This window comes from Rhinolophus sinicus, chromosome 2, assembly GCF_057876585.1.
Source record: "Rhinolophus sinicus isolate RSI-liver-muscle chromosome 2, RSI-T2T, whole genome shotgun sequence".
NCBI lineage: Eukaryota > Metazoa > Chordata > Mammalia > Chiroptera > Rhinolophidae > Rhinolophus > Rhinolophus sinicus.
In genome coordinates this window covers 99,936,867-99,961,951 of record NC_142502.1, presented here as the reverse complement: position 1 = coordinate 99,961,951, position 25,085 = coordinate 99,936,867, and the positions used below count along the sequence as shown (strand labels likewise).

Sequence of the window (25,085 nt, the reverse complement as noted above, 5' to 3'; positions counted from 1 at the left end):
CCCTCCCCTCCCCTCCCCTCCCCTCCCCTCCCCTCCCCTCCCCTCCCCTCCCCTCCCCTCCCCTCCCCTCCCCTCCCCTCCCCTCCCCTCCCCTCCCCTCCCCTCCCCTCCCCTCCCCTCCCCTCCCCTCCCCTCCCCTCCCCTCCCCTCCCCTCCCCTCCCCTGCCCTCCCCTGCCCTCCCCTCCCCTCCCCTCCCCTCCCCTCCCCTCCCCTCCCCTCCCCTCCCCTCCCCTCCCCTCCCCTCCCCTCCCCTCCCCTCCCCTCCCCTCCCCTCCCCTCCTCTTCCGCTCTCTTCGGCTCTGCTCAGCAATCCTCCGTAGCCACAGCAGTTATACCAGCGGCCAATCGGCTAACCGGCCACAGCTGACGGCCAATCAGCCACAGCCGACGGCCATCCACCACCCGAGCCAGCACCCTTCCACGTGAGGCCGAGAGCCTGTAAACTACTTTCTGGGGCTCTGTCCCCACACCAGTGTATTGGGTATGAAATTGTATCTCGATTTATTTTGCATTACCCTGAATAGAACTGAGATTGAGCATTTTAATGGCTGTGTAGGCTTCTTCTTTGTTGAATTGCCTGTTCATATCATTTACCTACTTATATTTCAGATTGTTTCATGATATCTTACTGAATTGTTGGACTTTAAATCATATTTTCTGGATGTTAATCCTTTCTTGACCCACGTTGTGTCTTGCATTTTCATTTGGTATCCCATCTTTAGTCATGTAGAAGTTTTACATTTTAACATAAATTTATTGGTTACAAATGGTGATCCCGCCTCAATTTAGCTACTTCCAGTGACTAGAAACTTTTGCTTTTTGTGTTTTATTTAGGAAACTAAAGATATAGACAATTTCCAGCACCTTATAGCCCCCCTCTTCCCAGTTTTGACTCCCTTTTCTTCCCCCAGTGTTAATAATTTTCTTAACAATTAAGATATTTAGTGCCATGCTTTTCTTTATAGTTTTACCCCCGTCTCCTATATTTTCTTTAAATGTTTTACCATTTTGTTTTTAACATTAGATTTTTAGTCGGTCTGGAATTATTTTTGTGTGTGGGTATAATGTGAGGTAGGAATCTAATTTTGTCTTTTTCGATATAGTTAGCCAATTGCCCCAGAACTGTTTATTTAATAGTCCATTCTTTCCTAACAAATTAATACTATCACCTCTAACATACCAAGTTTCTGGAAACTTTTTTCTATTCCACTGGTCTACTTAATTGTTTTTTGTACTCATACCATACTGCTTTAATTTCTGTAGCTTTTTACTGAGTCAACATTTGGTATGTCAAGTCACTTTCTGTATTTTTCTTCAAAATTGCATTGATTATTTCTGGGTAATTGTTCTTCCAAACTGAGACTAGTTTGTCAAATATCATCAAAAACCCTGTTGAGATTTTGATTGAAATTTTATTGAATGTGTACATTAATTTACAGAAAATTGCCATATATATATATATATATATATATATATATATATATATATATATATCAATATATAGATATATCTCCATTTACTTAGGTCTTCTTTTGTGTACTGAAACTAAGTTTTCTAATTTTCTCCAAAAAGGTCTTGCACATCTTTTGTTAATCTCTAGATATCTTATCATTGGTATTATTTGTAATAGCAAATGCTATCTTTTTATAATTACATTTGTGGATTGTTAGATGGCTTATAAAGAGATGCTACTGATATTTATGTATACATCCAGCAACCTTACTGAATTGTTCACTTTATTAATTGTAAAAGTTTGTCTTTAGATATTCTTGAATTTTTAAAATGTGGCCAACCATATCATCTGTGATTATTCCATCTTTGTTTTGTCATTTCCAATTCTTACTGGAATTCTTTTATTTACTTACCTTGTTTGGGACCTCTATTACTAGGTTGAATAGAATGAATGGTGATAGGGGCAAACTTGTCTTGTCCTTGGGTTTGAAGTGATATTTCCTAAAACTTTATCTTTTATGTTTGTTGTAGATTTTGGTAGATAGGTACTATTTATAATGTTAAAGAAGTTCCCTTCTATCCTTAGTTTGCTAACGGCTTTTAATGTTATTCAGCATTAAATGTTATTTGTACTTCTAGCTTCCTTTGAAAAGATGAAAATAATGAGCTTTTAATGAAAAATTAACATTTCTATATTCTGTGAATTTTTTTGGTTGCAGGTACTTATAGAGAGTGAGCAAATGAGGAAAGAAGCTGACGACTCAGGTCCACTCACTGAATTAGAACACTGGAAACGCGTGTCAGCCAAATTCAATTATATCATTGAACAGATTAAAGGGCCAAGTTGTAAGGCTGTCATAAATGTGCTTAATGTTGCACACTCCAAACTGTTAAAGGTAAAAGGCCTTGTTTTTTGAAGTTTAGTATGCTTCAGAACAACCAACTGGAAAATCACCCTTCTTGAACTGCTTCTTGCTTCATGTACCAAAATCATGTATTTGAAAGTGTTAAACTTTGAATAAAACTTCCTCATATACTACAATTATTTCCAGAAATGGGAAAGGAACTTGTATAGAAATGAAAATTTAGTTCTTAATATTTCACACACCAATTTTGACAATACCGCTGTGGAGTGATTACCATTTATTTTTAAATTGTTTTCGAAATTGTAAATCAATAGAAGCTCATTGAGTTCAAGAACGACGGAGCAATTCAAAAGCCAGAATGCCCTCTCATCATCTATCCCATCCCCACTATTACACCTCCTTTCTTAGAGGTCATGTTTATTAACAGTGTGGCTTGATTCTTTCCAGGTCCTTTTTTCTTTATTCTTCCTTAAAAAAAAGTATATATATACATACATGTATATATATAAAAGGATATATACATATAAAGTATATAAAAGTATATATATGTATACACACACACTCGTATATATATATGAGTATACACATATATAATATTTATATTTTATTTAAGATGTTAAATTTTAAAAACATTTATTATACATATATAAAACAAGTAATGCATGAGTACTTTTTTGGTAAAAGATTTAAATAGTACAGGTAAAACAAATCTCTTTAGTTATCATACACCTTCCCACCCTGTAACTCCTGTTCCTAAATGATAAACACCTAGAGACAACCACAGCTCTTTATTTGTGTTTTTTAAAAATACATCTTATGTAGCATTTATATGAGTACACTAAGTACATATGAAATTGCAGTTTTGTGTTTCTAATTTTTTATTATATAAATAGCGTGATGCTATATTATTCTTCAACTTCCTTCCCCAATAGCATATCTTAGAGAGTTATGGCTGTTAGACTGAGCTGTGTAGTTTGCCAAAATGTTAGTGTACCAGGTTTTATGTAATCATTTTCCTGTTTGTAGACAGATTGTTTTCTTTCTTTCAAAAGTCTTGAGATATAATTCACATACTATTTATTTCTGCCATTTAAAGTGTACAATTCAATGGTTTTTAGTATATTCACAGAGTTGTGCAACCATCACCACAATCATTTTAGAATCTTTTAATCAGCTCAAAAAGGAACCTCGTACACTTTAGCTGTCACCTCCTGTCTCTACTCATCTCCCTCTCCCTATCCCAGGCCTAAGTAAACAGCAGTTTACTTTTTATTTCTATGGATTTGCCTATTTTGGACATTTCATATAAATAGAGTCATGTAATATGTAGTCTTTTGTTACTGGCTTCTTTTACTTAGCACAGTGTCTTCAAGGTTTATCCATGTTGTAGTATGAAACAGTACTTCGTTCTTTTTCACAGCTAATAACATTCCACTGAATAGATAATATCCCATTTTGTTTATCAATTGTATGGACATTTGGGTTTCCACTTTTTGGTTATTCTGAATGATGCTGCTATGAACATTCTTGTACAAATTTTTGTGTGAAGATGAGTTGCCATTTTTCTGGGGTGTATACCTAGGAGTAGATTTTCTGGGTCAAATGTAACTCTATATTTAACTTTTTGAGGAAATTCTTTCTTTTCTATGTGTTCACAAACATTGCTGCAGTGAAAGCTTCTATACACATACATGCAAGTGTTTCCTTAGGCTGTATACTCCAAAACTTTGTCAATACTTATTATCGGTTAATTTTTTTTTTCCAATTGGGCATCTGGGAAATGGCTTGTTGTATTTGCCTCTCCTTATTAATATGAAGTTGTTAATCTTTAAAAGTTTATTGACTATTTGCATTTCTTCTATTAATTGGCTGTTTACATCTTTCCTCCATTTAAAAAAATCCACATGTTAGTTAGTACTGATTCTACAAGTTCTTTATCACTATAGCTGTTAATCATTTGTTATATATGTTGGATGGTGCAATCCACCATGTTCCTCAGGCATGTGTACACAGGCTTGCTGGACATGAAAAGTTCACTCTGCTGATAGGTATATTTTCGTGGAATAATGTTCTGTTTTAATAACTTGACCCATTCTTGAAGATCCAGAATAATGTAATGTCACAAATAGCTAACCTAAAATAGTCACTCCAGATAGAAGCAGATTCAGTTTAAGCCTACAGACAGGATGTTCATTACAAATGTAATGAATCTTTAGCATTAGTAAAACAATTTAAGGTGTTTATAATAACTGTAAGTCTTAAATAATATTTAAAAAGATATATAAATCATCTTTAAGTATCTACTATTTTATATATGTGAGATTAGGGAAGACAGCTTGCATTCCTTTTTTTTTTTTTAAGCGTGTTTTTTTAGGGCCCATCACCATGTGGGGATCGAACCAGCACTTGTTAAGAGCACAGTACTCTAACCAACTGAGCTAACCAGCTGCCCCACAGTTTGTGTTTCTTGACTAAACTTTAGTACACTGATGTATTTCGATGTTTCATAGAATTCTTATACTTTTTTTTTTAGAATTGGCGTGATTTGGATGCAAGAATCACAGACACAGCGAATGAATCAAAAGATAATGTCAGATATTTGTACACTCTAGAAAAAGTATGTCACCCTCTCTATAACTATGATCTTGTAAGTATGCTTTTAAAAGTGTAGTTTAAAAAATTACTGCATTTTAAAATAATAACGTGTGTATTGGGAAAAACTTATACTACAGAAAAGTTGTTTAAAAGATACATTTCCCTATTACATATTCGTAATGAATGAATTAAATATTTGTTATTTTAACCCACATTTAAATATATAGCATCATAACTATGTGTTTATTTGTTAAACAAGACAAATATATTAGTTTCTCACAAATGACATTTCATCACTTCTGTTGTATGTTATTCTTTAGAAGCAAGTCAGGAAGGTCAGTGCACACTCAGGGGAAGGGGATTATACAAGAGTGTAAATACCACGAAGTAGACATCACTGGGGGCCATCTGAGAGGTGGCTTACCATGGTAGATATTTCCCACTTTACAGATTAGGAAACCAAGACGCATGATGAGATAATGACTTTGCTAGCGTCACTCAGCTAATCGGTGATGCAGGACAGGATCCATTTCTAGTTTCTCACCTGCTTTTCTCATAATATTTCTATAGAGTTCCTTTAAAGAATACATTAGCACTTTCATTTGCTTTTATTTTTCTAAAGTGTATTTGTTTTTAATTTACAAATTATCTGGCATTTCATAATGTTTCATATGAAATATGAAAACTAAAGAAAACCCTCTATCCTTTCTTTAGACAGAGAGGGTAAGTCAAGGAAACTAGTATTTACTGATAACTTAGGGCAGTTGGAGTTTTAACGATGTCCACAGTCTTGAGAATACTGGCCATCTGTTATAGGCATTTCCATATATTTTCATTCTGTAGTTATAACAATCCTCATCTTGTAGATGAGGAAACGGAAACTTGAGTATTTCTACAACTGTAAGTGATGAGACTGAATTTGAACCCAGCCCTCTTTGGCATTATGGGTTGTATTTATTCCCACTTTACTATGCTGCCTCTTCAAGGTATTCTGTAAATTAAAATGCTCTCAAAATAACTTATATTAGTGTCTGGTTCACATATTCAGCATTTTCCATTCTAATTTTTGAAGAGATAGTCAAATCTTCCACATACCTGGCACCACTGGCCTTACGGCATGGCTAAGCAACCTTTTTGGGGTAGGGTAAATGCTGGTTTCATCCTAGAGGCAGGGAAAGAGGAAAAGTCTATATCCCACATCACTTTGGTTTGGAGAAGAGGGATGTGTAGGGGCAGTTCATACCCCTTCCAAGAGGGCACTGGTAGCCAAGGAGTTTAATGTGAGTGGGAAGGGAAAGGTGTGGGGTTAAGAATTCTGGGCAGGTGTGGTTCTTACTATCACGTGGGAAAACATCATCCATCAGGAAGCACCATGAGAGAGGATGGAAACACTTCTCAGAAACAGTCTTTTAATTGATTCCATAAAGAGATGATGTCCTTTAATTTATTTACAACTTATTGTTCACAAAGAAGAATTAAGCCTTTCTTAAACCTCCCTCTCTGTTCACTTCTACCCCTAGTACCAGCAATTGGACTTCTGTTGGGAATCTTTTTAAAATCTGTTTCACATAAGAACATTTTATATCACTTCTTAGATGTTTTTGTGTATATGACCATGAGTAAGAAAACCCAAATTATAGAGAAATAGAAAAATATGACTGTGGCTTGGCTCACTCTAGCTCAATGACTTGATTCCCCAGCTTTATAATGTGCAATTAAAATTTATGTCTAAGAAAAATTAGAATTATCACATGTCACAAGCGTTTGGGGCTACTCACATGAAGCAAATATTAAATACACATACACCTAAAGCCTACTCTAGAAGGACTACTTACAAGTAGCTCTTGTAAAAAGTAACAGATGAAGTGAATATAGCAAAATGCTAACATTTGTCAAATCTGGCGATGGGTATAGGTAGTCATTATACTGTTCTCTTCACTTTTCTATATATTTAAAGCTTTTCATTATAAAAAGTAAACTTGAAAGAAAGATACAGTGCTTTTTATTATCAAGAACTCTAAATTTTAAGGTATACTAATTTCAACTTCTTGGTTCAAAAGACTTGCTTAAATTCACATAATTTTCATACCTTTTTAGTTCTGGTATTTTTTTCATCCTAGTAATTTACAAAACTTTGTTCAGTTGTTCTAGTCACAGATGTACATTATTATTATTATTATTACTACTACTGTTATTTTATTGTTACTGAGCTTTTTTCATGCTTTTATGTAGGAACGTTTCAAACATTATCTTTAGAAATTAGAGAAGTACTAGTATTGAGTCATGTAATTGCTTCCCCCTCATACACCCACTATTTCTGTAGTTTCACAAATTCTTTTTTTTCCTCTCATTTTCTTTATTCTTATGAAAAGCAAACAGTAATTGCTGTTTAGTTTGTAACTGTCAGTTGAGCAGGAAAAGTGCAGAGGACCCATACTTCCATTTCTGGATAAATTTTATGAATTTTATGTTTAATGTTTCATTTTAGCATCCTAGTTTTACACTTTAGACATATCTACTATTACATATTTTACATATAAAATGTCTGAATACTGTGCATAGATAGATTAGAACTGTGCACTCAAGGAGCTACTATTATAAATAATGATGTTTAAAATTCAGATGATTTTGGTGGTTGCCAGAGCGTAAGGGGGGTGGGGGGTGGGGGGTGGGAGATGAGGGTAAGGGGATCGAATATATGGTGATGGAAGGAGAACTGACTCTGGGTGATGAACACACAATGGGATTTATAGATGATGTAATACAGAATTGTACACCTGAAATCTATGTAATTTTACTAACAATTGTCACCTCAATAAATTTAATAATAAAAAAAATTCAGATGAAAGGCATTTTCCTGATGAAATCATTTGATGCTATCCCTGAGCCTTCTTCACTGGAGCTAGGGGTACTTTGTAGACTTGCCTCACTGAGGGTGGCAGGGACTCTTTCTGGACACATTTTTATTCGAATTTTTTGATAGCATATATAATACGAATTCTGATATACAAGGTTCACTATGAAGTAATGATGTTAATTCCTACAAGCCACATACAATTGATACAATTATGTCATAGTTATACCTCATACCTAGGACATAGAAGAGTAGCACATGAATCAGTAGTTGTTCTTCCTGGTTTTATTTATTCCATCACCATTTAAAAATCTTTTATGTATTTTATATTGTCCTAACGATTAAAAGGCATGCTCATTGAGGGCAGGAATGCCGTTGAACTTACCTGTTCTTCCATTGTGATTTGCATCATGGTTAAAGCAAGGTACCAAAATCTCAGGCACATAAGTGTGGTTAGGTTACAGCTGTGGGACCAGGTACTGGACCTTGGACAAGGTACTTATGTTCCCTACCTTTCTATTTGCTCATGTGCAAAATGGGAATAATGGTAATATTTAGAGTTTTATAAATCATTGTGGCTGTAACTTGACACGATCTTAGATTATTAGTTGTTTCCTTTTTTTTTTTTGGTACCACTGGTGTGAATTCAGACTGCAGTGAATGAATACAAGCTTGTGGTACAAATTCTCAGGGGAATTTATTTTCCCTCTCTCCCCAAGGAGTGGGATTGGGACATTTAAGTTTTGTTCCTGTCTTTTTCTCCGTGGCACCTTTATTTCATGCTTACCTTTACAGAGGGAGTGTAGCCCCATTGGTGGCTTAGTTTTAGGTGGGAGTGAGATGCCCCATTTTGGGCCCTTTGTTTCCTTCTTCAGTATCTTATAAAATAACGGTATAGTCTTGCAATTAGTGACGTCTTAGCTCTGATGAAATCAAACCTACCTTAAGTGGTCCTGTAAGCATAGATTAAGATGACACGTGAAGCTCTTTTCCTAGTGCTGGGCGCATAATGTATACACTCAGTATACATTAGCCATTGTTTTGTATCTGTTTGCACTTGATCTGCTTTGCTCTATGTCGTTCTACTTGTTTAACAGGTTTGTGTGCAGCTCTTCCTCTGTGCCACAACCTCCTCAGGAATTGGTTCCTTGTGTCTGGGTTTTGCCCAATGTTCTAGAACCTAGTGGCACTTAGTAGGTTGGCTGAGAAGTGAATCTAATTGCATAAGTAGAAATGAGTTCTAGTCTAATCTCTGTTTTTAACTAGCTTTCTGACCGTAAATAAGTCACTTTACCCCTCAAGATACCAGTTTCTCCATCTTTAAAAAGAGCAGCTTGAACTACTAACCCTTAAAAATCACTTTCACCTCTAAAATTTTATTTTTAAATAAACTTGTAAGCAACAGTAGTACCGAATTTTCTTCACCCAGTTTCTTCTGTTAATATCTTGAATTACCTTGGCACCTTTGCCAAAACTGATGTCCTTTTTCTGTTCTCGGATCCAGTCAAGGTTACATCATTGCATGTGGTAAAAATATGACTTTAAGATTAAAATGTTATACTATTTTATGTAAGTTTGGAGTTTTGAATATTGGAGGATATTGGTCATTAAACCTGTAAACATATGATAGAATTCACTTAATGTATTTCAATTTTAGGTTTCCATGGCACATGGAATACAAAATTTGATTAATGCCATCAGAATGATTCACAGTGTGTCAAGGTATTATAATACCTCAGAGAGAAAGACCTCTTTGTTTATCAAGGTAAGTTTTTGAGGGAAGAAGTCACACATGTAACTCTGAAAAAGTTGACAGTGTTTTCCCTCTGAGCCAGAAAGAGAAATGGGAAGCTTGGGTGCCTCTCAGAGTTCTGAGTTTTAATACTCCCAGTGGACAAGAAAAGAAGGGTCTTGACTAAGGTCCATTGTACATAATTAAAGGGCTGCTTTTCTTCTTGTCAGAGGTAAGCCCCGAGGCTTTTGGTTTAAATGTAGCTGGTGTCTTTATAATTTATTCATCCCAAATAGTTTTGCTTAAGGGCTAAGAATTGTGCCTACTCTTAACAATTCTTCTTTAGCTACCCCCACCAGCACTGTAATTGGTGCAAAATCTCTACGTGTTGTGCCATATGATTAATTATTTTAAATTGAAAAATCATCCAAGAAACATACAAATTGAATTTCTTTGTAAATGATGCAAACAGAACATAAGTATATAAAGTAGCAGTCACATTTCAACTTTTTTCTAAAAAAAAATCAAAGGATAGATTTAATCATTATCTGTGTCCTAGACAAGGCAAGGACCTTAGGATTCTTCCCTGTCACTTGTCTCCCTCCTTCCTATTTATGTTCCACATTGAGATTTCTAGTTCCATATTATTGTTAATATTTTTTCAATATTATGAATCAACAAGTATTCATACTAAAATCTAAGTAGTGCTAGTTTCTTTGATCACCTGTTTTGTGATTTCCACATCTTCCTCCGTCTTGGATTCATTACTTCTTTTGTTGAAAAAACCTTCTCAAGTGGTTCTTTCAGAGAGGATCTGTGTGTGGTGAACCTCCTGAATCCCCGCATGTCTGAAAATAGCTTCATTTTGTCCTGTCACTCAAATATTAGTTTGACTGGGATTCTAAGTTCAATGTAATTTTCTCCTGGAACTTTGAAGCTATTGTCTACCATCCAGTATTGCTGATGAGAAATTTGATGCTTATCTGATTATTTTTCCTCTGTAGGAAACCTATTTTATTCTCTTAGGAAGCTTTTAGGATATTTTTTTCATGCTTGAAATTTCAAAATGATGAGTTTCTTTTCACATTTATCTTGTTCTATACTTGCTAGGTTGTTTCAACCCAAAGACTTTCGTCTCTCTTCATTCCTGGAAATTACTTATTTTGCCTTGGATTATTCCTTATCTACCTGTTCAGTTTGTTCTCACCCCTTGAACCTAACTTCCATTTCTCTTATTTCTTTTTGGTCCATCTTTGTCCTTTGACCATTTTTTTTCTTTTATTTATTTTTAAATGTGTTTTTCCAGGACCCATCAGCTCCAAGTCAAATTGTTTTACCAATCTAGTTGTGGAGGGTGCAGTTCACAGTGGCCCATGTGGAGATCGAACTGGCCACCTTGTTGTTAAGAGCTTGTGCTCTAACTAAGTGAGCTAACCGGCCACCCCTATCATTTGACTTTTGAGCTCACTCATTTGTTCTTCATTTATGTCCCAATTGCAGGTCAGTCCATCAATAGATTTAAAAAATTTTGACAATAAAAATGTCAATTTCCAAGTTTTCTGTTTTTCATGGTGTAAAATCCTCTCATATCTTTCTGAGGAATTAATTTAGTTAATAAAAGATATTTTAAAAGATTTTACATATATCTTTTCTGTATTTCCGAATCTTTGTTGAGTTCACTGCCTCTCTTACTATGTTTTCTTCAGTTGCTTAGTGATTCTTGGTTGTCTGGCCATCTTTGTATGGGAGACTCCTAATTCGCCACCCTGTTCTGTTTCTTGTAGTCAGTCTCTTGTGGGGGAGGGGTGTGACTTACATTAGGCGGGAAGTGTGAATAGCATTTTATCTGATATGTCCTCCTGGTGTGCGGTAGCTACCATGGGCACAACCACACCTCTCCAGTTCACACTGATATTTGTTCTTTCAGCATACGTCACTTTTGCCTGCTGTACAAGTTGCTCCAAATTCAGTGTGCAGGGATATAACTAAGGGTCCCCTCACATTGTCTCCCATCTTGAAAATCTCCCATAACTGTTCCGTCTTCACAATAATCTTCTCCAGAATTGGGTTCTGGTTTTCTCTAGTCTTTCTTTTTCTTCCTTAGATTTGAATCCAACTCATATGCTTTCCATATTTCAGGAATTCTCCAAAATTTCTGTGTGTCAGCCTGCCTGCCCTCTTGATCTAACCTCTGAACCCTTTAAATAGCTATCTTGATTTTTTTTCATTACTAGGGGTGGGATTGTAAGAGGTGATTAACTTTATATTTAGTTTTCATGTTGAAGGATGGTGAAGCATTACACTTCGACTGGATCAAGATCTAATTAGAGGAGAAATAGACGAGTGGAAAATATAGTTGACTTTGAAATTTGTGGTCCCAGTTATGTTGACTTAAATACTGTAGGTAAATGTGACTGGGTTTTTTGTTTGTTTGTTGTGACTGAAATATGTATTTCTTTCTGTTTAATGTACTGTAATTAATTCATTTTATAAGTTTACTATTTATCATTTTTATGCTTGTAATTTTAAAAAATTATAATTATTTTGAACTTACATTTATTTTAGGTAACAAATCAAATGGTGACAGCATGTAAAGCCTATATTACTGATGGAGGAATTAACCATGTATGGGATCAGGAAACACCACTTGTACTAAAGAAAATTCAGGTTTGTATAAGTATTTTTATTTTCATACAGTAAAGCTTTTATCATCTGGCCCAATTTTGTTTACATTGTGCATTCACAAAGCATGTTAATTTTGATCAAACATTGTACAAAGTAGCATGAGAATATAAAAAGGACTTCATTAAAATTGTCTACTTCCCTTTATATTTAGTGCTCCTTTTAGGGTGTAATTGAATCCTCATCTTCTCCCTGGCTGCCTTTATCAGACACCTCTTGTGTGCTTTTTTGTATACTCTGGCCCCCACTTTTCATTCCAGCCCGTTAATTTCATTTTCATGCCTTTTTGCATTGGCTAGGACTGCCCTACATCCTGAAATAGACATGGTGACAGTTGGCATCTGATTTTGATTTCTTTTGAAAGATAATGTTTCTAATATTTCCCAGTTTAGTCTGATGTTTTCATAGGTTTTTAACACATTGCGTACGGAGGGGTTTAAATCCCTCATACCCCTCTGTTCCGGCAGGTTTTTAAAAGAAACTACTTTAAAATGCACTCTTCTCTTTAAAGCATAAATGCTTCCATGTCATCTATTATTTTTCTATGGAATTTTTTAGGATTTACTCACCTATGATGTTAGTAATCCCTCCTGGTGTGATACTGCAGAAAGCAGCTTCCTTTGTTATTAACGAAACACAAATAATTCAATAAAATGTGCAAAGTAAAAAGAGTCAACAGTAAAAACGAGAATTCTCGTTATCCGTCCTTAATGCATGGCTCAGAAAAAAACGAAGATTCTCATGATCCGTACGCAACGTGTTAATACATTGATGATTAGATTAAGACAATTTTATTCCTAGTTTTAGTACTAGGTGATATTTTTTAAAGTTATGAATGAGTTTTGAAAAAAATTTTTCTGCACATATATTTTGAGATGCTTATAAAATTTTTCTTCTCAATCTGTTAATGTGATGGATGATATTTTTAGGTTTTCTAAAATGAAACAATCCTAATGTCTACAGGATAAACTCACCTTTGTCATGGTGTAGGATCTCTTTTTATTTTATTTTATTTTTTTTTTCCCCTTTCACCCCCACCCCCATCTCCGAGTCAAGCTGTTGTTTCTCAGTGTAATTGCGGAGGACGCAGCTCCCTGGCCCATGTTGGTATTACGATCATTACGCTCTACCCAGCTGAGCTCACGCTGGCTGTCGGCTGCTCAGGCAGCACATGGCAGCTTACACTGGCCGCTCACAGCAGCCCAGCTCCAGGTTGAGTGGTTGTTCTCAATCTAGCTGTAGAGGGTGCAGCTTAATGGCCCATGTGGGAATCGAACTGGTGACCTTGGTGTTAGGAGCACAGTGCTCCAACCACCTAAGCCACCCAGCTGCCCCCTAGTATCTCATTTTAAATACTTCAATTCAGTTTGCTACAATTTTGTTCAGGATTTTTTGCAACTATATTGATGAGGGAGATAACTTGTAATTTTCCTTTCTCAGACTGTCCTTGTCAGTGTTTTGGCACTCACTAAGATATCAGAATGAGTAGGTGTGGAGGAAGAGAAGGAAGTATTCCCCCCATTTTATTCTAAGTTTGTAGAAAATTAAGTGACATGTTTTTTAAAAGTCTGAAAGAAATGACCACAGCAGGAAGGCTCCATCTGGAAATGGTCATTGGCTGTCTTCGTGTGCTGGTGGAGCCAAGGCATGAGGCTGGGACTGGGAGGTAGAGCCAAAAAGGGTGCCCACTTCCCTCCACCCAGGACGTGAACTACTGCTCTCACAGGGCTGGCCCTGAAGACTGCCATCTCCATGCTCTGACCTCTGGCACTCTGGAGGATAGAGTTGTCAGAGGAAACAGAAGATGAAGAATTGCAGTTAGGATAGTTTCTATTGCTGAAACACCTGATTCCAAACAATGGAAGAACTAGGACCATTATGCGGTGCTTGGAGTTGGCCATGTAAGATACAAAGTTACACAGAGTCAGGTCAGTGCAGCTCCTAAAGCAATGGTTTTAAAACATCACCAAAAGCAGCTGGTGAATCAATGAAAGAAGTAGATAGTGACTACCCCACTTGCATAACTAAAGCTTACTGGATGTCTGATGCAGTGTAAAAGGAGAATTTAACAGTGCAGATCTTACTTTTGATAACTCAGTTCCTTCTAAAAGTGAGGCAAATAACAATTTCTTTGAAGTGTTTCCATCAGGATTTGAAAGGAATTCCAGATAGCCACCCCCCCCCCCCAAAAAAAAAGTTCCTAAACTTGGTGATAAGAATTTACCACTTGAAGATGTAGAGACATTTTATTTCTTCTGGTATAATTTTTATTCTTGGAGAGACTTAATTTAAGTGAAGAAAAAAGCAGAATGTCATGATGGGAAGAGAGATTGCAAAGCAGAACAGAGCAACAAGGGCACAAAGGAAAAAAGAAGACATGAACTGAACTTAGTTGATAATGCACATAGCTGTGAGGTAAAGATAAAAATGTTCAAAGAAAAAGCCAAAAAAGGAGCAGAGCATAAAGCACAAACAGAAGGAAAAATGGAGGGAGCAAGAAGCTAAAGAAAAACAAAGATGAGCTGGATTAGAAACTGCTTGTATAGCTAAGGAGAAAGAAGAAGAGGAAGTTAGATAAGCATTATTGGCAAAGAAGGAAAAGAGATAGAGAAAAACCTTTAAAAGGGAAAGGCAATATCAAATCATTGTGTTGTATACCTGAAACTAATGTAATGTTATCTGTCAATTATATCTCCATAAAAAAGTGAAAGGCAGCAAAAACTTCAACATTCATGGAAGACCTGAATCACTTTTCTGATAATGAGATGGCACAGTTTAAACTGATGATGAAGTGAAAAAGCTTTATGATAAGCTCGAACTAGCCAGTTTACAGTACTTACATGAAATACATTATTATCTACAAAAGAAGTAGGGGTGGCTGTTCTGGTAAAACGGACAGAAGAAATATATGAGCAAATTAGAAAAAAAGAGAAAGCAACGCTTGTATGTCACAAGCATCTAAGAATGCAGAAGAATTAACTGTGAAAGGTGCAAATGGCAGTGAAAATTGGTCAGAAGAAGATCTGCAATTACTAATTAAAGCTGTGAACTTCTTCCTTGTTAGAACAAATTCAAGATGGGAAGTTATCACCAATTATGTGAATACACATTCTTCTTCTGGAATCAGTAGAACTCCCAGAGATGTTATTGGCAAAGCAAAGAGTCTCCAAAACTTGAGCTTCATCAAAAAGACGACATGGGATAATGCCTCAAGCCGACAATACAAGATCTTCAAAACAATTTGAAAGTGCAGGCACAGGTTTAACCTCTTGGACAACAGAACACAGAAGCTTTTGGAATACATTTTGAAAACATATCCAATAAACAACCTGAAAGATTAGAAAAAAAATAGCAGAAGCCATTCATTCATCCATTTTGTGTATATACCACAACTTCACATACACAGTGGAATACTATTCGGCGGTAAGAAAAGATGAAATAGGACCATTTGTGACAACATGGATGGATGTTGAGATTATAATGCTAAGCGAAATAAGTCAGATCGAAAAAGCAGAGAACCATATGATTTCACTGATATGTGGTATATAAACCAATAACAACCAAAGAACAAGACAAATGAGAAACAAAAACTCAGACACAGACAATAGTGTAATGGTTATCAGAGGGTAAGGGGGGAGGAGGGTGGTAGATGAGGGTAAAGGGGATCAAATATATGGTGATGGAAGGAGAACTGACTCTGGGTGGTGAACACACAATGTGATTTACAGATGATGTAATACAGAATTGTACACCTGAAATCTATGTAACTTTACTAACAATTGTCACCCCAATAAACTTTAATTAAAGAAAAATAGCAGAAGGATATCTGACAGGACAAAAAAAGCACTATCTGAGATGACAAGAAGCAACTTTTTTTTAAAATTAGTTTCAGGTGTACAAAACAATCCAATAGTTAGACATTTCACCCCTCACAAAGTGATAACCTCCCTCCCCCAATCTATTGCCCCTCTGACATTGTATATATCTATTACAATTCCATTGACTCCATTCCCTATGCTATACTCCATATCCCGTGACTATATATATTAAATTATAGTTGACATGCAATATTATTCAGCTTTAGCTTCAGGTGTACAGTGCAGTGGTCAGGCATCTACCCCTTTCATGAAGTGATCTCCCTAATAAGACAAGTGCTCATCTGACACCCCAAAATCTTTACAACATTATTGATTATATTTCCTGTCTTTCACATCCCTGTGGCAATATTGTAGTTACCAATTTATGCAGTCTAATCCCTTCCCCTTCTTCTTCATCCCCACCACCCTCCCTTCTAGCAACCATTAGTTTTTCCTCTATATCTCTGAGACTACTTCTGTTTACTTTGCTCATTCAGTTCTTTAGATTCCACATATAAGTGAGAGCATATGGCATTTGTCTTTCTCCGACTGACTTATTTCACTTAGCATAATGTTCTCTAGGTCCATCCATATCATTGCAAATGGTAAGATTTCATTCTTTTTTATAGCCAAGTAATACTCCATTGTATAAATGTACCACAGGTTCTTAATCCAGTCATCTACCAATGAGCATTTCAGTTGTTTCCAAGTCTTGGCTATTGTAAATAGCGCTGCAATAAACATAAGCATATATTTTTTTGAATTAGCATCTTGGATGTCTCTGGATAGACATTGAAGAGTGGAATTACTGGGTCATAAGGTAGTTCCATTTCCAGTTTTTTGAGATATCTCCATACTGACTTCCAAAGTGGCTGCACCAATCTGCAATCCCACCAACAGGGTACCAGAGTTCCTTTTTCTCCACAACCTCGCCAGCACTTGTTGTTTGTTGATTTATTGATGATAGCCATTCTGATGGGAGTGAGGTGGTATCTCATTGTGGTTTTTATTTACATTTTTCGAATGATTAGTGAGATTGAACATTTTTTCACATGTCTGTTGGCCATCTGTATGTCCTCTTTAGAGAAATGTCTGTTCATGTCCTCTGCCCATTTTTTAATTGGGCTGCTTGTTTTTTCAGTGTTGAGCTGAATAAGTGTAAGGGAAGTAAAAGAAAAAATAAACATATGGGATATCATCAAACTTAAAAGTTTTTTCACAACGAAGGAAACGATCAATAAAACAAAAAGGCAGCCTACTGAATGGGAGAAGATATTTGTCAATGATACATCTGATAAGGGGTTAATATCCAAAATTTATAAAACACTTAGACAATAAGGAATATGTTCAGATGGTAAAAGCAAAGAAGGATGCTTAAGAGAAAGTGCTTGATGCGGGCAGAGTCACAAAATGACTTAATGACAATCTTTGTTGTGTGTGCGTTTAAAAAATAAAACTGACGAATAAAATACCTAGGAATAAATTTAATGAAGGAATTGAAAGATCTGTACTATGAAAACTACGAGACATAGTTGAAAGAAATTGAAGAAGACAGAAAGAAATGGAAAGATATTTCGTGTTCATGGATTAAAAGAATTAACATTGTTAAGATGTCCATATTACCTAAAGCAATATATAGATTCAGTGCAATCCCTATCGAAATCCCAATGGCATTTTTCACAAAAATAGAACAAGAAAATCCAAAAATGTATGGAACCACGAAAGACCCTGAATATTCAAAGCAATCCTGAGGAAAAAAAGAACAAAGCTAGAGGTATCACATGCCCTGATTTCAAATTATACTACAAAGGTACAATAATTAAAACTGTTTGGTACTAGTATAAAAACAGTCACACAGATGAATGGAACAGAATTGAGAACCCGGAAAGAAAACCCACATATATATGGACAACTAATTTACAACAGAGGAGCCAAGAACATACAATAGAGAAAGGATAGTCTCTTCAATAAATGGTGTTGGGAAAACTGGACAGCCCATGCAAAAGAACAAAACTAGACCACTATCTTACACCATACACAAAAATTAACTCAAAATGTGAGACCTGAAACCATAAAAAACATAAAAGAAAACAGAAGTGCTAAGATTCTTGACATTGGTCTTAGTGATGTTTTTGTGGATTTGACTCCAACGGCAAGGGAAACGAAAACAAAAATAAACAAATGGGACTACATTAAACTAAAAAGCTTCTGAACAGCAAAGGAAACCATCAAGAAAACAAAAAGGCAACCTATCGAATTGGAAGAGATATTTATTACAAATTGTACATCTGATAAAGGGTTTATATCCAAAATACATAAAGAAGTCATACAGCTCAACAAAAAAATACAAAAAACCTGATTTAAAAATGGGCAGAGGATCTGAACAGATATTTTTCCAAAAAAGATGTACAGATGGTCAACCAGTGCATGAAAAGATGTTCAACATCAGTAATTATTAGGAAAATGCAAATCAAAACCACAATGATATATTACTCTTGGCTGGTGATTTCTCTCAATATATTTTTAAAGATTTTTATTAAAATATAGCTGACATACAATATTATATTAGTTTCAGGTGTATACGATTCAACATTTGTGTACCTGAAGAAATGTTCAGTAAGTCCAGCAACTATCTAACACTGGACCACGCTATCACAATATTATTGACTATATTCCCTATGCTGTATGTTACATCCCATGACTTGTTTTATACCTGGAAATTTGAACCTCTTATTTCCCTTCACCTTCCCCCGCTTTTTAATTTTCCAATTACAATTGACATTCAGTATTATTTTGTATTAATTTCAGGTGTATAGCACTGTGCTCAGACGTCCATACAACTTAAGAAGCTATCCCTGAATAGTCTAGTACCCACCTGACACACACAAAGACACTACCATACTACTGACCATATTCCCCTACATACCCATGACCACTCTGCAACCATCAATTTGTACTTCTTAATTAATACTTTCAGCTTCTTCACCCTGTCCCCCAACCCCCTTCCCATCTGTCACCCTGATAAATCTAGTACCCAACTGACACCACACACAGTCACTGCAATACCATTGACCATATTCCCTACTCTATACCACACATCCCCTCAACTACTTTGCAACAACCAATCTGTACTTCCCCATCCCTTCCCCTCCTCCACCCATTCCCAACACCCCTCTCATCTGGCAACCATCAAAATGTTTTCTGTATCTATGAGTTTGTTTCTGTTTTCTTTGTTTATTTTGTTCTTTAGATTCCACATATAAATGAAATCACATTGCATCTGTCTTTCTCTGTCTGACATACTCTACTCAGCACAATTCCCTCCATGTCCATCCTTGCTGCCACAGATGGCGAAAACCCATTCCCTTCCATGGCTGAGCAATATCCACTGTATATATGTACTGCCTCCTCTTTATCCATTCTTCCATCGACAGACACCCCGGCTGCCTCCACATCTTGGTCATTGTAAACAGTGTTGCAGTGAACATATGGATACACATGTCTCTCTGAAGCAACACCTTGTGTCCCCTCAGATAATTACTCAGAAGTGGGATTACTGGGTCCCTTTCTGTCATCTGCTACAGCCCTTGTTCCAAAGTCTACTCTGTCCAGTACAAGTACTGCTACCACGGCTCGCTTCCTTTTCGTTTCTGTTTTCATGAAACATCCCCTTCCCATCCCTTCACGTCCAGTCCACTGGGGTCCCTTGGTCTGAACTGAGTCTCTTGCAGGCAGCCATACAAGGGTCCTGTTTTCCCATCTATCCAGCCACACTCTCCCTTGATTGGAGCATCCAATCCATCCACATTTCAAGTAATTGTTTGATATGCAGTCACTGCCATTTTATTCATATTTTTGATTTTTTTTTTTTTTTGGTCTTAAGTCCCTGTAGCATTCCTTGTAATACTGTTTTGGTGGTTAGGACCTCCTGTAGCTTAATCCTGTCTGGGAAGCTCTTTATCTGTCCTTCCTTTCTAAATGATAGCTTTGCTGGGTTCAGTAATCTTGGTTGTAGGTCCTGCTTTTCATCACTTTGAATATTTCCTGCCAGTCTCTTCCGGCCTGCAAAGTTTCTGTTGAAAAATCTACTGACAGTCTTATGGGAGCTCCCTTGTAGATAACTAATTGCTTTTCTCTTGCTGCTTTTAAGATTCTCTCTTTGTCTTCTTTAACCTTTGGCATTTTCATTATGATGTGTTTTGGTATGGGCCTCTTTGGGTTCATCTTGTTTGGGACTCTGTGCACTTCCTGGATTTGTATATCTATTTACTTTGGCAAGTTAGGAAAGTTTTCTGTCATTATTTCTTCAAATAGGTTTTCAATTCTTTGCTCTGTCTCTTCTTCTAGTACCCCTACAATGCAAATATTAGTACACACGATGTTGTCCCTGAGGCACTTTAAACTATGCTCCCTTTTTTGGATTCTTTTTTCTTTTTGCTGTTCTGATTGCGTGTTTTCTGCTACCTTATTTTCCAAGTTACTGATTTGATCCTCCACTTCATCTAATCTACTATTGATTCCCTCTAATGTATTCTTCATTTCTGACTGGTTGTTTTTTATGTTTCCTATCTCTTTGTTGAAGTTCTCCCTGAGATCATTGACCATCCTTAATAACCAGTGTTTTGAACTCTGCGTCTGGTAGATTGCTTGTTTCCATTTTGTTTAGTCTTTTTCTGCAGTTTTGTTCTGTACTTTATTTGGGAAATATTTCTTTGTTTCCTCATTTTGCCTGCCTCCCTGTGTTTGTTTCTGTATAGGGCTGCTATGCCTCCCAGTCTTAGTAGTGTGGCCTTACGTAGTAGGTGTCCTGTGGGGCCCAGTGGCCCAGTCTCCCTGGTCACCAGAGTCAGGTGCTCCAGGTGTGTCCCATGTGTGGGTTGTTTGTGCCCTCCTGTTGTAGTTGAGACTTGATTATTGTTTGCACATCAATTGGAGGCATTGTCCCTCAGGGTGATTGGTTGTGAGGGCTGGCTATGACTAGAGTGGAGGACCTGTTGTGCAGGGGCTGAGCCTACAGAGCAGGGTTTATTTTAGTGGGGCTCTGGTGCCTGCCCATCTGCCCTTTGGGTTTGTCATCCTTGGAGGCAGCTGCATGATACTCCAGCCCAGTCTGAAGCTGGCCACTGAGCCTCCTAGCCTGGGAGCTTCCTAGGAGGGGACCTGCTGCAGGCCAAGTTCAGCTGTAGTCTGTGCCCTGCCTTTGTGGCATGAACCACAAAGCAATCCAAAGATGGCTGCAGCCTGCACTGTGCCTTGAGTGGCCAAGCTGTGAAACAAGGCCAGCTGTCTCTAGTGCTGGGCTTGGGGCTGCTCAGCCAGAGGTCGGATGCTGACTTCATGCTGAAGTCAGATGCTGCTTTTTTGGGTTTTGTGAACCTTTGAAAGATTTTAGGAAAGTCTACAGCATGAGCCAAGGCAGGCCGTTTATGTGGAAAAGCCACTGGAAGTGACTTGGGTGTGCTGGAAAGTTGGGTGGGGTGTGGGAATCACTTGGGCAGGTCAGGCTAAAGGTGATAGCCAGTTTGATGGAGACTCAGATACGGCATCTGCCTGTGTCTGCATGCTGGGAGGGGGAAGGCTCAACAAAGAAATAATGGCTTCCACCAGCTCCTCCGTTGGAGACAAAACTGCCCCATCAGCCCTCATGCTGAAACTAGACAATTCTGTTCCTCCCTGTATGTCCCTGGTGCCTTTCTAGGTGCTGCCCCAGCAGTGGATCTCAGTCAGCGAGTAAGTTCATGCATGGTCCCTTTTAGAGGAGTGCCTAGGATTGCAGCCACCCCCTCATCTCACCCAGCCACCCTCTCATCTCACAATCTCTGCTGGTTTTAACAGCCAGAAGTTATGGGGATTTTTCTCCTGGCACTGAAACCCTGGGCTGCAGAGGGGCTGGGACCCATCGTTCCTCAGGGGAGGACCTCCACAGTCTAGATATATCTCTCAATTTTTAATGGTCACATTTGTGTGTGGGGCCAGCCCATTCCACATCTCTGCCCCTCCTACCAGTCTCAAGGTGGCTTCTTTTGTATATCAGTAGTTGTAGGGTTCGGTTCATCTAGACTTCAGGTGATTCTCAATGATGGTTGTTCTATGGTTTAGTTGTAATTGATATGGTCCTGAAAGGAGGTGAGCACAGTGTTTACCTACTCCACCATTTGGACCGAAAATCCTCCTTTTCAGTATTTTGAATATTTGATATCACTCCCACCTAGCTTGTAGGGTTTCTGCTGAAAAAATTTGATGATAATCTAATGAGGTTTTCTTTATAAGTTACTGTTTTTTTCCCTTTGATGCCTTGAGAATTCTTTCGTTGTAATTAACTTTTAAGAGGTTTAATGTAATGTACATTGGAGAAGGTCATTTTGTGTTGAAATAATAGGTGTTCTGTTGTCTTCTTGGATCTGAGGGTCTAGCTCTTTCCATGGTTTGGGAAGTTCTCTTCAATTATTTGTTTAAATAGGCTCTCTGTTCTCTTCTCCCTATCTTCTCCTTCTGGTGTACCCATTATTTTTATATTGCTCTTTCTAATGGTGTCAGTTATTCTTGGAGAGGTTTTTTATTTTTTCACTTTCAATTCCTTCTTTTCTTCCATCTGAGTCATTTCTGGATTTCTGTCTTAATTGTCAGTAATTCTTTCCTCCATCTGGTTGGCTCTATTTCCTACACTTACTAGTTCATTCTTTAGCTCTCTTATGGAGTTTTTCAGCACCGGAATTTCTGTTTGGTTCTTTTTTTATGTCAATCTCTTTGGTGAAGTATTCCCTTTGTTTATTGATTTTATTTCTGAGCTCATTGAATTGCCTTTATGAGTTTTCTTGTATCTCATTGAGTTTTTTCAGAACTGCAATCTTGAATTGTCTGTCATTTAAATCACAGTCTTCCATGTTTTTAAGTTTATTTTTTGGAGATTTTTAATTTTTTTTCTGAACTTGGTTATTCATGCTATTTGATGTATTATTTCTCTGCCTGAGCATTTGAAGGAATTAAATGTGTACAGAGGATGCAAAAAAATGTATACACATTCTAAGAAAGGAAAGCTATTGAAATTACGCTGATGATAACCACTTTGAGAACCTTTTGTAACTGCAGAAGTCAAACGTGATTTGTATTCATCTTTTGTTATTGGTATATATTGAGTATTAACAATTTTAATACAGTTTTTATCTCTCTTAAAATGTGTATACATTTTTTTGGCACCCTCTGTATTTTTTAAGTATTGTCTCAACTGTTCAGCAGGTTGCTAAGTACAAGTATTTCTTTTGTTTTCCAGTAGGTGGTGCTATAGCACAGGGTTTTGTTTTCTCTTACCTGCACGTCCAGGATTTCTGTGGGTTGGTGTTGCCTTGGCTGTGGAAAGTGTCCTGTATTCCCTGAGGAGGTGGGCGTCCTCTTTATGTCCCAGTTGAATAGGTCTCAGGGCACCATGCTCATGGTAGGATGTGGCAGGCTATGGGTCTCCTGGCCTGTGTGTTCTGGTGCTACTTTCCTGTAGCCAGAAGCTGCCAGCCTCCTGGTTCTTTCTGGCATGTTTCAGCTGCCCCTGTCAGGCTCTGCCATGATCGGTGGGTGTGGGTGGACAGGGGGAAGCAGGTTCATGGGACTGTGGCTGTGTTCTTTCCAGTGGGCTTAACAACAATGAATACAGACTACTTAGGTTGGAATACTGCTTTTGCCCTTTCATAATATGCTGAGTGAGGGTTGTAATGCTAGCCATGTGACAGGAGCAGGGGGGCAGGGGGAGGATTCCCGCAGTAGTGATGGCAGCATGTCAACCGCTGCCACCCTTTGCACCTGCTTCTCTGCCCCTGACCTTGGGCTCAGCCTCAGTGTGTACCTGCCACTCAGGCTGGATTGCTGCCTCTGCCCCTCTGGTCTGCCCAGTGGGGGTTGCACCCTGACCCTTCACTACTGTTGCATGGGCTGTGCCTGTGGCAAGCAATGGACTTTGTCTGCCAGTTCTGTCCCTTCCTTCCTTCTGCCTCCTCTGCGTGCTCCCATATGCCCACCTTCAGCTGTCTGAATGTACAGATCTCTCAGACATGTTTGTGTGTTGTTGAATTATAGCTGTTTAACTTGTAACTTCAAGGGAAAAGACCTGGAGGTCTTCTCATGCCACCATGATGCTGATGTCAGTTCTAAAACCACAATGAGATATCGTCTCACACCTGTTAAAATAGCTATTATCAAAAGACAAGAAATAACAAGTGTTGGAGAGGATGTGGAGGAAAGGGAGCTCTCATATACTGTTGGTGGAATTGGTGCAGCTGCTATGGAAAACAGTATAATGGTTCTTCAAAAATTTGAGAATTGAACTACAATGTGATCTAACTATTCCACTTTTGGGCATCTCTCTGAACAACATGAAAAGACTAATTCGAAAAGATATATGTACCCCAATGTTCACAGCAGCATTATTTACAGTAACCAACATATGGAAACAACCTAAATGTTCATCAATGGGTCAATGGCTAAAGAAGATGTGGGGGAGGGTAGGCGAAATGGGTAAAGGGGGTCAAATTTATGGTGATGGATGGAAACCAGATCTTTGGTGGTGAGCATTGTGTATGCATATACCATACATATAATATTACACACCTGAAACATACAATGTTATAAACCAATGTTACCTCAAAAATAACAAAAAACTAAAAATACTGTACAAAAAAGTCTGATAGAACGAATCTGTTAAATTGCATGGGCTTGATGTTTTCTTTGGGGGAGGATTTTTCAATTATCATTTCTTTTCAAATAATTAAAAACTTTAAATTGTGGTAAAATATACATAACATAAAATACACCATTTTAACTTTTTAAGTGTATGGTTCAATGGCGGTAAGCACATTCACAATACTTACTGTGCAACCATCACTGCTATCCATTTCCAGAACTTTTTCATCATCCCAAACTGAAACTCTGTACCCATTAAGCAATAACTCCCCAATCTCTTTTCCCTACTATGCCCTGGAAACACCTGTATTCTACTTTCTGTCTCTATGAATTTGCCGACTGTACATACCTCATTGAAGTGGAATCATACAGTATTTGT

At 37.5% G+C, this 25,085-nt stretch overlaps 1 protein-coding gene and 1 pseudogene across 1 annotated transcript in view; both read left to right on the top strand.

Moving 5' to 3' along the window:
• DNAH8 (dynein axonemal heavy chain 8) overlaps positions 1-25,085 on the top strand; it is a 369,939-nt gene that overhangs the window by 31,226 nt on the left and 313,628 nt on the right. The window contains exons 8-11 of the mRNA XM_088795770.1: positions 2,173-2,349; positions 4,853-4,966; positions 9,426-9,533; positions 12,066-12,167. Coding sequence (XP_088651896.1) covers positions 2,173-2,349; positions 4,853-4,966; positions 9,426-9,533; positions 12,066-12,167 — 501 coding nt within the window. The remainder of the gene's footprint in view (positions 1-2,172; positions 2,350-4,852; positions 4,967-9,425; positions 9,534-12,065; positions 12,168-25,085) is intronic.
• LOC109458122 (dnaJ homolog subfamily C member 2 pseudogene) lies at positions 14,206-17,453 on the top strand (annotated as a pseudogene).